At 40.8% G+C, this 16,412-nt stretch overlaps 1 protein-coding gene across 1 annotated transcript in view; it reads right to left on the bottom strand.

Moving 5' to 3' along the window:
* CAPN1 (calpain 1) overlaps nt 1-16,412 on the bottom strand; it is a 43,402-nt gene that overhangs the window by 22,333 nt on the left and 4,657 nt on the right. Inside the window, exons 3-9 of the mRNA XM_063438045.1 lie at nt 7,609-7,678; nt 5,387-5,505; nt 4,318-4,451; nt 3,870-4,038; nt 3,231-3,314; nt 1,998-2,083; nt 1,671-1,742 (exon numbers count right to left, since the gene is read on the bottom strand). Coding sequence (XP_063294115.1) covers nt 1,671-1,742; nt 1,998-2,083; nt 3,231-3,314; nt 3,870-4,038; nt 4,318-4,451; nt 5,387-5,505; nt 7,609-7,678 — 734 coding nt within the window. The remainder of the gene's footprint in view (nt 1-1,670; nt 1,743-1,997; nt 2,084-3,230; nt 3,315-3,869; nt 4,039-4,317; nt 4,452-5,386; nt 5,506-7,608; nt 7,679-16,412) is intronic.

The following is a 16,412-nucleotide window of genomic DNA, read 5'->3' as shown; positions in this document are numbered from 1 at the left end:
TTTTCTATTAGAATTTTAGAAATCGGTCATCAGCACGCACATCTTGATGGGTTATTCTGACAAAAAAACAATGTTTTGTATTAGAAGTTTAATGTTGTCTGCAACCTCAAGTGTCATTGAAAGACAGTACAAACGACCCCTTAAAGTGTCTCACAGAAACAACAGGGGAAAATACTGAATCTGTTTTAACAATAAAAATAGAAATTTGTGCAAACTTATTAACTTAAATGGACACTAACCATTTTTTTCCCTTTAATTTAAACTTTCTTATTGGACACTAGTGATATGATCACCACCCTATTTATACTATAAAAAAAACTATTTGTCATCTCAGGTAGAATTGCACAATATCCTGACTAATATCAGAGAAATGGAACAACTTACAACACAGATTCAGGATTCCTTGCAACGTTACAACAACATCTGGGCATCCTGAATATAGCATCCTCTACGACCCTACTACTTCTCCCCGCCCCACCGCCCCCCTCACTTTCCCTTTCTTATCAACTCATTTGTTCTTTTAAAAAAAATTAAGTTTGAGTATAATATATATATAAACTAACGTTAAGTGTTGAATCCTACTGAATTTCAAATGTTCAAACTGAACAACCTTATATAAAAGTCATATAGCATAAGCAATATTGTACTTATTACAGATAGCTATTACAGTCACCACTCTGTTTAAAATAATGGTTTGTCAGTTAGGACACTACCAGTGCTAGCTGGGGCACGTACCCTTTTCAAATATATATACATATAAAAAAAAAAATGGAGAAGTGTGCCACTGAGGGAGCGAAAAACTGGTAATGCTTAGGACCACACAGAAATTTTTATATATATGCACAGAGTAAAAAGTAAATATAGATTAGGACCTTGATTGTGGATACAAATTAACAGCAGCTAAATAGCACATCACTTAAAGGACCACTATAGGCACTCAGACCACTTCAGCTTAATGAAGTGGTCTGGGTGCCAGGTCCAGTTAGGGTTAACCCTTTTTTTCTATAAAACAAAGCAGTTTCAGAGAAACTGCTATGTTTATATTAGGGATAATGCAGCCTCTAGTGGCTGTCTCATTGACAGCCGCTAGAGGCGCTTGCGTGCTTCTCACTTTGATTTTCACAGTGAGAAGACACCAGCATCCATAGGAAAGCATTGACAATGCTTTCCTATGGACTGGCTGAATGCGTGCGCGGCTCTTGCCACGCATGCGCATTCAGCCGAGGAGGAGGAGAGGAGGCGGAGAGCTCCCCGCCCGGCGCTGTAGAAAGAGGTAAATTTAACCCCTTCCACCCCTTAGAGCCCGGCGGAAGGGGGAAACTGAGGGTGGGGGCACCCTCAGGGCACTATAGTGCCAGGAAAACTAGTATGTTTTCCTGGCACTATAGTGGTCCTTTAAGGTCATTGTGTGTATAGAGATTCCCCAGATCTTAAAAAAATGACAAAAATGACAGAAAAAAGCTCAATACTCTCTTAACCCCTTAAGGACCATGTCATGTGTCCTTAAGGGGTTAAAAGACAGTAGTTCATTTTTTGTTTAAAAAAAATAAATAAAAAAAAACCCTATGCTATGAAAATATACCTCAATTGTCTCAAGAGAAAAAGGCAACCTACATACACGAGATGCTGTTGGTATGAAATCGAAATTACAGACTCTGAATCCGCCTTACCAGAATTCACCATCCTCCATATTAATTCTCAGGTCCTTTTCTGATGGATCCACATTATTCCACTCTGATGAACTACAGAAAAGAGAAATAATAATCAACATGAATGTGAAATGTTACTTCAAGTGCTCTAGCATGGAAAGACTTAAAAGGTAACTGGGCAACTATATGAAGGGCAGTTTGCATTGCTCTATCATTACATAATCACAAATAGTCTACAGATGAGCAGTATCTTTGTTTAGTGTGATATCTGCCACACAATGATTTAAATTACATTATTTGTAGGTTTTTGCTAGATGATCATTTTTAAGAACATTATATTCTTCTCACCTGTCACTCCAAGAACCTGTCCACTCTACTTCACCCCATGGATTTCTCATCCGAATCAGCTTTGTGCTTTGGCCTCTGTAGTTGACCTGTGGACAATTAAAAAAAAAAAATTACACCCGACACATGATCTAGCCAAAGCAGCAGACCATCAAGCAGTGTATTCAGCTATCTTCAAAAAGCACCAGGATTTATGGGGTGGTGGGGCAGAAAGTATGATATCGACACATGGATACAGTTCAGCAGCTTTTGATTATACATAGTCCAGATGTATTATTTCTGATTGTTATAACTATACGGTAGAAACAATATAACAAAGAGTAAATGATGGGGGGGAGGGGGAGGAGAAGTGCTGCCTAACGCGTTTCACATCTGTAATCTACTCTTACTTAATTTTTTGTGTTTACCAATGCACGTTTATGGACTGCAATATAACAAATTAGAATACCCAGGTTTGAGTTTCCATGTAATTTATATCCATAAAATACTTAGACGCAGGTATTAGGACTTCTCAATTTCCCAGGATATTTCCCCCTATAAGTATTCAAGGACTTCTGCAAAAATGCAATGATAATTAATACAGGGCCTGCTTTTCTGATTTTTAGTAAAGGTTTTATTTTTTTATTATTATACATCTGGGGGGTTAGCATGCAATGTTGCAATGAAATTACTGTAATTCGTTTTTTTTTGTTTTCTGTTTATAGCAACGAATGCACAGAATGTGCATTTGGCAATCACCGCTGATTTCAACCCAGTACATTTTTAATTTATTCATGTCTGTTCCCTAATTCTATGTAATAAATAAAGTAGTGATGTCCTATAGCACAGTCAATACACAAAATACAAAAGGATAAACACCAAAGTATATAATCAAGCAAAACAACTAAGGGACAGTCCCTTAACCCCTTAAGGACCAAGCTTCTGGAATAAAAGGGAATCATGACATGTCACACATGTCATGTGTCCTTAAGGGGTTAAGAAAGGCACAATGTTTGTGCCGAAACGTAGGGGGGTTATTGTGGTACACGTGTCCAGTGATTGATTATATACTTTGGTGTGCATCCTTTTGTATTTAGGGTACTGACTTTCTGGCATTATAAGGGATGCCTCTTAAGGATACTACCGGTTTAGAATTTATCTATACAACCTTTACCTCCTTTTTATTTACTATAGCACAGTCAAAACATTAATGCTATTCAATATGTATCAATGAGAATTCCCCACACCCACACTTACCTCCTTGACTCCAGTCACAGAATAGGCATGGCCTTTCACCAGCTTCTTGAAGGTTACAGCTTCCATATCAGTGGCACTAGTGATCTGTCACCAGAAGCAACATAAGAGATTACAGGGGGTTGAGGGACCATGTAGAGAAAGTTGATAGGAGAAAGACAGGAAGAACCAACAAGAGAAGAAAAGAAAGAGAAACATTTGAAGAAGGGGCATATGATAATATTTCATTATCGATATAGTACCAACAAATTCCATAGCACTGTACAATGGGTGAACTAACAGATTTGAGGGAAGAACAAAGGAAGACAACGATAACATGTATAAAAATAATTTAGATAGGAAAATAATATACTATAAGTATGTAATGTGTGTTCCATAGGTGGAACAAACAATAGCTCCTAAGTATTAGAGTTGCATTTTTATTTATTTTTTATACGTTTTACTAGATGTCACACACTGAAAACATGTATGTTTGGTACTTAAACAGGAGCTTAAAGGGGAATAATGAAGCACAAAAAATTGCTATAAATAATGAGATAAGTTATGTGGAGAAAAAATAAACTGACAAATAGGAGGGGAGGAAATCGTGTTGGTACCCAAAATGTGATTGAATAGAATACAAAGAACCCACATATAACTCACATCAATGGAGCAACCCATTAGTGATCCCCTCTCCAGAGCCTTGGTGATGATGGTAAACAGGTCTGCAGGAGCCTTTTTCAGCTCATACCACTCAGTGACTCCACCTGTGAAGTCTTCAAAGCCTTCAGATGTGCTACCTCCAGAAAGTGCTTCATAGCTGCCATTAGCTCTGTACAGGAAGGGAAGCCAATGACCAATGTATGCAGAGACAGGGACTATGTTTGTCAAAATGAGAAATAGGGATACACAAAGTGTGAAAGAAGAAATCTGTGGGGCAGAGAATATTATCCTGAAAAAGGAAGACTTGTTTACAATAGAAAATATAGATTGAAAACCCATGTCTGAAATAGGACGTATTTTGGTTAATTTAGAACCCTCAGAGTGAAAGAAGAGTGGAACAGTGATTTCTCAGGAGGTTTTGTTGGCACAAAATGACAAAGTCTCATACTTAGCATAAGCCTTCTCTAGCAATGCACTCCAGAACTCATTTCCAGATGCAGAGTGCACGAAGACGAGTTTCCCATCTTTAACCGGCAGCAGGTCGTCAATGACAACATCCACCCACTCACCATACTGCCACAGCTGTAACAAAAGTGATTCCAAAATGTGTATTTTCTCAAGTATAATGCACAAAAGATAGATAAAATGGCCTCATCTTAAAAATTATATAATATAAATAAGAGCTGCAAAACTGTAATAAAAGGAAAGTCCACATGGTGTCGCTATAATTAGATTATTCCTAAAGTACTCTATAACCCAGTGGTTCCTAGAATAAAACTGGAACCTTATACTACTCTGTTGGAACAGGCAAATGCCCATCATGGACTGCTTAGTTTAATGGCATTGTTGTGATTAGCAAAACAAGACCCCTTTCACCAGTTAAAATCTGGTGAGAGAGAACGTGTTTTGCACATAATATTGGTACGGATTTATTTATTAAAATAACCCTTGATCTATATTTACTGGTATTAAAATTACCCTTGACATTTAAAAGGACATTCTAAGTAGCATAACGAGTACAGGTCATTAGAATGGTTATGGTGCTATGAGTCTTTTGATGTCATCCAACAGCACCCAAAATGCAGCCTCTACCCCAGCACACCAAATCCAGCCCTCCTGCAGCCACTTGAATGAAGTGAAAGACTCAATTCTGAGTTATCCATCCAAAGCCATCCAACCTTGAATAGCAATGACTGGCCAGGCACTTTCAGCCTATCACTGACATCCAAAGACTTGTATCTGCCACAATTTAAAAAAAATGATGATGATTTTGGTACTCGATTTAACTTTGGATAGTAAAGTATTCTGAAAGCATTGAATACCAATATCTGATGTTTAAAAAATATATAAAAAAAATATGCAATTATCAACAGGGGGAAGAGAAACCTTCCATTATAACCTATGAGTATATGTTTGCAAGCTTGAAATGTCCTCATGAATTAAGCAGAAATATTATGGCGATACCAAGCATTCAATACCCTGTATTCATCCAGTATACTATCAGAATGTTACATTACCTGAAAATGGAAGACTCCTGCATAGTTCTCCTGGAAGCTCTGGCCATGGGGTACTACACGGTGTAGTATAGTATCATTCAATGTCAGAGAGGCAATCGCCGCAAGAAGCCAACAATCACCTGCATGGGAAAAGAGAAACCGGTAAAGGTGGAACATTTTGAGAAGAGAGACACAGCAGTGAAGTGTGAAGGTTCATGAGTGAGCGGTAAAAGAAGAAGTCTACTGGTGATGAATGAATTAATCAAGCAACGAATCACAGGAGTGGGTGAGTAAATGTAAAAAAAGTAAAAAAAACGGTCAATATAGAGAGTGGAAAGAAAGAAGACAGTACAGGCAGGAAAAGGGGATAAATGTGGAGAGCAAAGGAAGAGTGAAAAAAAAGTGGGTGTAGATGAATGGTAACTATAAAAAGGAGGAAGATTTGGTCGTTGAATGAAAAATGTATATGGGGTACGAATTTGTAAGAATTAATAAGCAAAACAGTATGGCAGCAGGTGGATGAGTAACAGACCAGTGAGTGTGAAAGAATGAAGAGGGAGATGGTGCTAGTGGTGGGAAAAAGAAAAGAGGTATAATGGAATAATGATGAGAATGTGAACAAAAAGGCAGCGAAAGGCACAAATGACAAGACAATGAGGAGAAAGTGGAGAAACTTGCGAGATAAAGTGACATGAAGAAAGCATACGAAAAGGAGAGATTGGAGAGTGGTCAATGAGAATGGGAAAATAAGGAGGCAGAATGGATGAATGGTAGAATCACAAGCTATTATGATATAAATGAAACTTGGTAGAGAATGTGGTGAAGGTGGAAATGTCAAGAAAAGGTACATGTAAAGCATAATTAAAAGGGTTACTCCAACCTCCGTGACCACTTCTGCATTTAATTGTCGTTAAGCAAGCAATCTGTATGAGCAGTGTTTCTGCTCCAGTGGCACACATGACTTAGCAAGCCTGAAACTCTGCTCAGGACTGCCAGTTAGTCCTGTGCAAAAATTACTTTTGTCATCTGAACGCACTGCACACTGGCAGTTGGTATAATAAGACGTTGCATGATGACAAAAAAGGAAATAGAATTTATCAGGAAGAGCTTGGCCCGGATTACAGGTAAGTTTTATAGTATTTTGAAGAAGTTTATTTGTTCGAAAAATAAGGGTCAATTACAGTTTACAGTGTACATTGCAAACAACTGAAAGTCTAAATGTTGACAAACCTGCTTTTCAATGGGGGTTAAATTATTTTGACTACAAATGTAAATACATAGACAGTATAAGACTACTACTATAGAAATGAATAGACTTAAGAAGCTAATTGGAGTAACCCTATAATATAGAAAATATATATACTGTATTCAAAACAGTTTTAAGGCTTGAAAAAAAATTATGAAGAGAAAAGGACTAAAAGTATAAGAATTATGAGCAAGGTAATAACCAGGTACATTCCAAAAGCATTACACAGCAATATAAACATTTATTGCATGTATAATAAGGCTGTCTTATCACATCAATATAACTATATGTTCAAGAGGGCATTGCAATTCTGCATCCGAATGTTACTTGTGTGACATTTTTGGCACTTTGTATTTCCTCTCCTCAAACTCTAGTCAGACAAAATAATATTAATAAAACAAATTGACATCTAATACAATATGCATCTGTACGCAAGCAATCATGAATACCAAGTCTCATGACAGTTATATCACGGTATTATAATCATGATATACGCGTATTATACTGTGCATATGGAACGAGAGAAAAAAAAAAAAAAACTCACATCACTTTCAAACAAATCAAAGTTTTAGTTAAAATATGGAACTATGCCCATCCTTGGAAAAATAATAATACATAAATAAATAAACCAAAACTATTCAAACACAAGTAACAATGTACACAGAGCACACATACACAAACTGAGAGAAAGTTTAACACGCCCAACACCAGAGCAGTGAGTCACGGAACAGAAATGTGAACCAACAGGGGGAAGGGGAGGCCTGAGGGAATCCGAGTGTCACACGCCTAATAAAAACCACACATATTACGCCCTCCATCACCCACACACATCACACCCTGAAACGCCCACTATCTGAAAAGAGATGAGCCTAAACAATAGTTGCAGCCATTAACTATCGTTCATTTTATATGCATGTATTGTATAAACACAAATTACACAAAAACAAGGTAACTGCACATTTTATAGGTATTTAACATTTATAACCGATCCCCTTACCCAGAGCACCCTGACAGATGTCTGTTCTTGTAGCACCGTCTACGATAAACTGTGGATTTGATACAACTTGCTGGAAGAAAGACAAGGGATAAAATAAATTTTCTGAATTTGAATACGAAACAGTATATTTTTATATCAGATGAAAGATAATTAGCATCTTTATACAAAGTATCAGAGTGATTCACTCGGTTTGTGCATGTTTCTATGATCAACACAGAAATATTAGCATAAACAAACTCAGAAATCACATTGCAGATGCCTTTTTTAAAATTACTTTTTGAAAGATACCCTGAAGTAATATTCACCAGTTCTTGCTAAGATGGAGTCTATAAACTCTGTATTAAAAGTCACTGTAAATATTGGGAGTTATATATAAAACACCAACATATCTTGCAGCAATATACAATAGATAATCCTGACATACAAGTACTTGTGACAAAACAAGCAAAAGAAGACATGATAAGGACAGTGCTTATAATGACCTTAACGTTTCATCAGTTAAGCACCACAAACACAATTCTCTTTTCTGTTACAACCCAATATCCTGTTGCATTACCAGCTGTTTTATTTCTATGGCAGTCGATTTGAAAGACTAAAGACAATCATGTCTGTGACTTTTCTCTATTGTTATTGCTTTGGTTCTATTCTGTCCGTGTTCTATCAGGACTATTACAATAAAACCTCAGTTGTCAACACTCACAGTTTATTCTGTCAAGAGTATATTGTCAGCTGCTCACAAGGGGATTGCAATGTGTGAACCAAGCAAACTACTTTGGCCTAAATTCTGCCAAACCCCTTTCTATTTAAGGATTAGGAATAAACTCCTTGTTTATTCTGTTTATATTCCTACATAATTTCTTATTAGCATGAATGTCTACCCTGCTGCAGATCTCTGTTACCCAAGACAAAAATTACCTGATGTAAACGTTAAAATATTAAAAGAGATGGACCCCATCACAAGCACAGAAATGTTGATCTTCGTGTGGTGAAGATACTTTAACACGTTTGTCAACAATTGCTATTGCACTCAAATTTGTTAGTGTTCAAGGGCCACTCTAAGCACCATAACAACTTTGCACAGGCACAAGTACTAAGGATCTCTCTCTCTACCTCTTGGAGAGACAGGAGCTTTAACCACACACATTGGCAGGCAGAGATTGCTGCACAACCTATTGAGCAGCCAACCTATGAATTGAGTGAAACTGTAGCTGGGGGGGGGGGGGGGGGGGGGGATTAACTATTTATTTAATCAAATAAAATCATGCTAGAGAGTAGTTGGAAGGATAAGAAGAAACCCTGTAAGTCAGAATGAGTGGCTACCGATTGGTGGAATCTATTCCTGGTTATAGAAGGGCAGTAATTTATTTTCTCTCTTTTATTATTATAATTACAATTTATTTTTGCATTATTTTTCCCATGCATTATTTGACTGTCATTGTTTGATTACGGTTTTCCTTTAAGCACTGACTTTGTAAGTTTGTTTAAAAAGATACCCGTGTTGCATAATGTAAAAACAAACAACAAAAAATACCTTGCAGAAATCAAGCTAAGCTATTATGAATTATACAATCAAAAACAAAATACATTTGATAATCTATATATGCAAAGTATTATTTTACTGGTGCTTAAAGGGGAACTGTTACTTTTTAGAATTTACACCATTGAATAAAACATTAAAAATCACCTATAACCTGTGTTTACCTACTTTCATGAGCTGGCCCAAATTTGTTTTAAATTTATATTAAAGAACTATTAAAGGGCATCATAATCCAGTTCAGACAAGACATTGCCATGGAAAAAGTTGCAAAGAACAGGTGAAATAGAAGCATTGTTTAATGTTTGCCGTATGCTTTTTCTACACGGACTGCCAGGTGCAAAGGACAGAGCTTACAACACTGATTGAGACAGAGCTAAGATGGAGGCACCCAGATAAAAAAGATGTACATTTCTACATTTTATTTTTCACACCTCATTTAAATATAGGGATAAGTAAAGATAAGGTTAAAAATCATTTGATATGACAGTGTCCCTTTAATGTCACTACAGCAGTCAGCATGCTACTGATTAAGACAGTTAAATGCCATCCAACCTGTTTGACTAGTATTAGCTTGCCTGGTCTTGCAGTGACCCCCTCCCCAATCATTGTGTGAGAGAGGATTACTGTAAAACATGTCATTTATAAAGTATGAGGAGCCATAAAAATATTTTCAGCATAGCTGTAGGCAAAACATGCAAGCAGTAGGTTTATTCATTGTTTTCCTTTATGTCTCGTGTCACCTTCTGGTAGGAGAAACAGACTTTCTTTACAATTCTGTCCAGGATAAATTGGGAGTAACAGACTGATACGCCCCTGTCACCTTTCAATGGGAGATAGAGAATCATAGCTCTCTTCAGCCCATTCCGGAAGACAGAAAAAAATAACATTTTCCATTCTGTATCCCCGAACAATAAAAGTAGGGAATGACCAGTCTTCCTGCATGTATCACAAAAAAAACAAAACAAAAAAAAAAAAGCAAACTGGCCTGTTTTATATCTTTTAGGAGGAAAAGTTAGCAGTGGATTGTGCTTTTTTTAATCTATTTAATTGTCAGTAGTTTTAACATTTTAATGTGCACAGTTTGCTTTGCTAATTTAGCACAGACAGAGCTTGCCATATTAATTAAAATGGATCCCAAATTACCGTCTGTGAAAGAAAGGCCGAGCACACGTGCAGCTGTGGTAAGTTAGGCACACATAAGTGCACACGTGTTGCTCTGAACATGGAAGTGCAATGGAGATAAGTACATTGTGTTTGTTTATTTCGTTTTGTTTTTTACTTACCTCTGCAGCGCATCACAGTACATGATTCGATAAGGTTTACTGGTGAGGGAAATGTCACTTCCAGATAAGTGACCGTTACAGTGTTATAAGTTCACTTTAAGCAATAAAATCTGCTCTAAATGCATAAGTCCTCTTCAGCAACAAAATATAGACGCCATCAAAATATAGAGGAGCTGCAGCTTTAAGAACTCAATGACTGGAATTCATCCAAAGATTGAGTCTGCAGGGCAATATACAGGACATGTGTGCCTTACAGTTTCATTATAAATGTGTAAGTGTGTGAATGGTGCACCTTCCCCAAGACACGACAAGTTGGCTTTATTGACAGTTCATTGAGGTAAAAATAAAATAAAATTATCTGTCACCATATTTCTGTATCCTGAGAAACTATTTGAAAGGTGAGGGGAGGGAACACATTCTTCTATCATAGATTTAATGTACGATTCTGACAATAACACAAAGTATACATTTAATGTACATAACACAGGTGCACTCTAAGAAGCTTTGAACAATATGAAACAGTAAAATATTTGCTTAAATGTGCAGATCCTTCTTTCTGTATTCCATAAATTGTGGTCATTTCAGCCACACTACTATTAAAGGGGCACTCTAGGCACCAGAAGCACTGCAGTTTGCTGCAGTGGCTGCAGTGATAGCAGGCCAATAGTGATGTACCGAACTGTTCGCTGGTGAATAGTTCCCGGCGAACATAGCGTGTTCGCGTTCGCCACCGCGGGTGAACACATGGGCGGTTCGATCCGCCCCCTATTCGTCATCATTGAGCAAACTTTGACCCTGTGCCTCACGGTCAGCAGACACATTCCAGCAAATTAGCAGCAGACCCTCCCTTCCACACCCTCCCACCTCCCTCCCAGCATCCATTTTAGATTCATTCTGAAGCTGCATGCTTAGTCAGAGGAGGGAAAGTGTAGCTGCTGTTCATTAGATAGGGAAATTGATAGCTAGGCTAGGGTATTCAGTGTCCACTACAGTCCTGAAGGACTCATCTGATCTCTGCTGTAAGAACAGCACCCCAAAAAGCCCTTTTAGGGCTAGAACATCAGTCTGCTTTTTTTTTTCCCTGTGTAATGTAATTGCAGTTGCCTGCCTGCCAGCTTCTGTGTCAGGCTCAGTGGATACTGTGCTCATTTGCCCAGTGCCACCACCACTCATATCTGGTGTCACAATAGCTTAAGCTTGACATTTAAAAAGAAAAAAAACAGTTTTCACTGTAATAGATTGAAGAGCAGTTAGTTGTCTGCCAGCGTCTGTGTCAGGCTCAGTGGATACTGTGCCCATTTGCCCAGTGCCACCACTCATATCTGGTGTGACTATAGCGTGCCTTTAAAAAAAAAAAAAAAGTGTTTCACTGTAAGATAATAGCAGTTAGTTGTCTGCAAGCGTCTGGGTGTCAGGCCTTCAGCATGTGCTCTGCCAACATCAGCAAGTGTAATTTGCCACTCATATCTGGTGTCTGTATTGCGTGCTTTTACAAAGAAAAAAAAGTTTTTCAGTGTCAGCTAATAGCAGTCAGTGTCTTTAAAGCGGGTGTCAGGCCTTCAGCGTGTGCTCTGCCAACCTCAGCAAGTGTAATTTGCCACTCATATCTGGTGTCTCTATAGCGTGCATTTAAAACCAAAGAACCTCTTTCACTGTAATAGATTGAAGAGCAGTTAGTTGCTGCCAGCTTCTGTGTCAGGCTCAGTGGATACTGTGCCCATTTGCCCAGTGCCACCACTCATATCTGGTGTCACAATAGCTTAAGCTTGACATTTAAAAAGAAAAAAAAAAGTTTTCACTGTAATAGATTGAAGAGCATTTAGTTGTCTGCCAGCGTCTGGGTGTCAGGCCTTCAGCGTGTGCTCTGCCAACCTCAGCAAGTGTAATTTGCCACTCATATCTGGTGTCTCTGTAGCGTGCTTTTACAAAGAAAAAAAGTTTTACAGTGTAACCTAATAGCAGTCAGTGTCCTTAAAGCGGGTGTCAGACCTTCAGCGTGTGCTCTGCAGACCTCTGCCAGTGCACATTGCCACTCATATCTGGTGTCACAATAGCGTGCATTTAAAACCAAAAAACTTACTTCACTGTTATAGATTGAATAGCAGTTAGTTGTCTTCAAGCGGGTGTGTCAGGCCTACAGCGTGTACTCTGCAGACGTCTGCCATTGCACATTGCCACTCATATCTGGTCTCACAATAGTTTGCACGCATAGTACCACTAATCCCCCAAAAAATGACAGGCAGAGGCAGGCCACCCCGCAGGGGCCATCGTGGTCGTGGTGCTGTGATTCCCTTTGGCCCTAGAATAATGCCCAGTTTTAAGAGGCCACGTACCCTGAACTTGAAAAGTTCTGAGGACATAGTTGACTGGCTAACACAGGACACCCAATCTTCTACAGCCTCCGCTCGGAACCTTGACGCACCATCCTCCTCCAGCTTAGCTTCAGGCACCTCTCAAGATACCACTCACCCGCCTGCCGCCACCACCAAAACTAGCACCACAGCCGCTTTACTTGGTATGTCAGAGGAGTTATTTACACATCCGTTTGAAGAAATGAGTGATGCGCAACCTTTATTGCCAGAGGATGTAGATAACAGGGATATGTCTCAGGCAGGCAGCATTACACACATGGACGTACGGTGTTATGATGATGATGTTGTACCCGCTGCTGCTTCCTTTGCTGAGTTGTCAGATACAAGTGAAGCGGTTGATGATGACGATGTGTCCATGGATGTCACGTGGGTGCCCGCTCGGCAAGAAGAACAGGGCGAAAGTTCAGATGGGGAGACAGAGAGGAGGAGGAGGAGACGAGTTGGAAGCAGGGGGAGGTCGTCGCAAGTGGCACAGTCAGACAGCATGCATCGGCACCCGGGGTCAGCCCGACAGCACGCATGCTGTGTCCACCACCAGAATGCCGTCATTGCAGAGCTCAGCAGTGTGGATTTTTTTTGTGTTTCTGCCTCTGACAACAGCGATGCCATTTGCAACCTGTGCCAAGAAACCGAGTCGTGGGAAGTCCAACACCCACCTAGGTACAACTGCTTTGCATAGGCACATGATCGCACATCACAAACGCCTATGGGATCAACACATGAGTACACAAACTCAAAGCCGCCATCCTCCTCCTGGTCCAGCATCTTCAGCCACGTCAACCACTGCTGTCTTCCTTGCCCCCTCTCAACCATCCGCCACTCCGTCTCTCGCCTTTAGCCGTTCCTGCTCATCGGCCCACAGTCAGGTGTCTGTCAAGGACATGTTTGAGCGTAAGAAGCCAATGTCAGAAAGTCACCCCCTTGCCCAGCGTCTGACAGCTGGCTTGTCTGAACTATTAGCCCGCCAGCTTTTACCATACAAGCTGGTTGAGTCTGAGGCGTTCAAAAAATTTGTAGCTATTGGGACACCGCAGTGGAAGGTACCCGGACAAAATTTATTTTCACAAAAGGCAATCCCCAACCTGTACTCGATTGTGCAAAAGGAAGTAATGGCATGTCTGGCACACAGTGTTGGGGCAAGGGTCCATCTGACCACTGATACCTGGTCTGCAAAGCATGGTCAGGGCAGGTATATCACCTACACTGCGCATTGGGTAAACCTGCTGACTGCTGCCAAGCATGGAATGCATGGCTCTGCAGAGGAGTTGGTGAAACCGCCACGACTTGCAGGCAGTCCTGCTGCCACCTCCTCTACTCCACCTACTCCATCCTCTTCCATAAACCTCCTCGGCTGAGTCCCCTTCTGCTGCTGCGTCTTGCTCCACATCAATGGCACCCCCCCAGCTCCCCAGGTACTATTCCACATCCTGGATACGGCAGTGTCACGCCGTCTTGCGTTTGACTTGCTTGAAAGCAGGGAGTCACACTGGACAAGCACTCCTGTCCGCCCTGAACGCACAGGTGGAAAAGTGGCTGACTCCGCAGCAACTGGATATCGGCAAAGTGGTTTGTGACAACGGAAAAATTTGTTAGCGGCATTGAAGTTGGGCAAGTTGACACATGTGCCGTGCATGGCACATGTGTGTAATCTGATCGTACAACGCTTTGTGCATAAGTACACAGGCTTACAGGACGTCCTGAAGCAGGCCAGGAAGGTGTGTAGCCATTTCAGGCGTTCCTACACGGCCATGGCTCACTTTGCCGATATCCAGCGGCGAAACAACATGCCAGTGAGGCGCTTGATTTGCGACAGCCCGACGCGTTGGAATTCAACACTCCTAATGTTCGACCGCCTGCTCCAACAAGAAAAAGCTGTTAATGAATATTTGTATGACCGGGGTGCTAGGACAGCCTCTGGGGAGCTGGGAATTTTTTTGCCACGTTACTGGACGCTCATGCGCAATGCCTGTAGGCTCATGCGTCCTTTTGAGGAGGTGACAAACCTAGTCAGTCGCACCGAAGGCACCATCAGCGACATCATACCATTTGTTTTCTTCCTGGAGCGTGCCCTGCGAAGAGTGCTGGATCAGGCCGTAGATCAGCGTGAAGAGGAAGAGTTGTGGTCACCATCACCACCAGAAACAGCCTTATCAGCATCGCTTGCTGGACCTGCGGCAACGCTGGAAGAGGATTGTGAGGAAGAGGAGTCAGAGGAGGAATGTGGCTTTGAGGAGGAGGAGGAAGACCAACCACAACAGGCATCCCAGGGTGCTCGTTGTCACCTATCTGGTACCCGTGGTGTTGTACGTGGCTGGGGGGAAGAACATACCTTCAGAGAGATCACTGAGGATGAGGAACAGGACATAAGTAGCTCGGCATCCAACCTTGTGCAAATGGGGTCTTTCATGCTGTCGTGCCTGTTGAGGGACCTTCGTATAAAAAGGCTGAAGGAGAACGACCTGTACTGGGTGTCCACGCTACTAGACCCCCGGTATAAGCAGAAAGTGGCGGAAATGTTACAGAATTACAACAAGTCGGAAAGGATGCAGCATTTGCTAAATAAATTAAAAAGTATGCTTTACACAGCGTATAAGGGTGATGTCACAGCACAACGGGAATCTAACAGGGGGAGAGGTGGAAGTCATGCCGGCAAGGACAGGACGCTTTAAAGACGTGTTGTTGATGGAGGACATGCGGACCTTTTTAAGTCCTACGCATCGCCACAGCCCTTTGGGATCCACCCTCAGAGAATGACTCGACCGACAGGTAGCAGACTACCTCGCCATGACTGCAGATATCGACACTCTGAGGAGCGATGAACCCCTTGACTACTGGGTGTGCAGGCTTGACCTGTGGCCTGAGCTATCCCAATTTGCGATAGAACTTCTGGCCTGCCCCGCTTCAAGTGTCCTGTCAGAAAGGACCTTCAGTGCAGCAGGAGGTATTGTCACTGAGAAGAGACGTTGCCTAGGTCAAAAAAGTCTAGATTACCTCACCTTTATTAAGATGAATGAGGGATGGATCCCGAAGGGACTGACACTGGGTGATACATTCGATTAAAAAAGGCTTGATGAGATGAGCTGCCTTGGGCTAAAAATGGTCCACACGGTGCTGTATTTTAGCTCTGAATGCCAGTTGACTTGCGTGACTTATCCGCCACCAACTAGGGTTCAAGCCGCCATGTTTTAGGGCACTTTCTGCCTGTGAAACAAACATCAATTTTTCTGGCCGCTGCTACAGCAGCGGCTGTAACAATACCAAATTTTTCAGGCATGTGTACATGCCTAATTTTTAGGCCCTCTGGTGCTGCACTGTGGCTTCAAAAACCAAACAAAAAAAAAGGCACAAAGTGACCCTATGTAGGGGGAACAGTCCCTATTCTGCTCTGTGTCAGTGTGTATCAGGGATTTGACTATCTTTATTCAGATTCCAAAATTACAATTCCAGGAAAAATTTAACAAACATTTACAAGAACATGTTATGCACATCATAGAAACAACGTGAACCTCTTTAAAGCCACAAACTTAAGACAACAAATACGTACACACAATGTGTAAGGGTTTGAAAGAAAATTCAGAATCCTTACATGTTTACTTTATCGTTTGTTTGATT

This window comes from Pelobates fuscus, chromosome 12 (genome assembly GCF_036172605.1).
Source record: "Pelobates fuscus isolate aPelFus1 chromosome 12, aPelFus1.pri, whole genome shotgun sequence".
NCBI lineage: Eukaryota > Metazoa > Chordata > Amphibia > Anura > Pelobatidae > Pelobates > Pelobates fuscus.
Note: the sequence above shows the minus strand (reverse complement) of the source record. Positions and strands in the feature narration are given on the sequence as shown.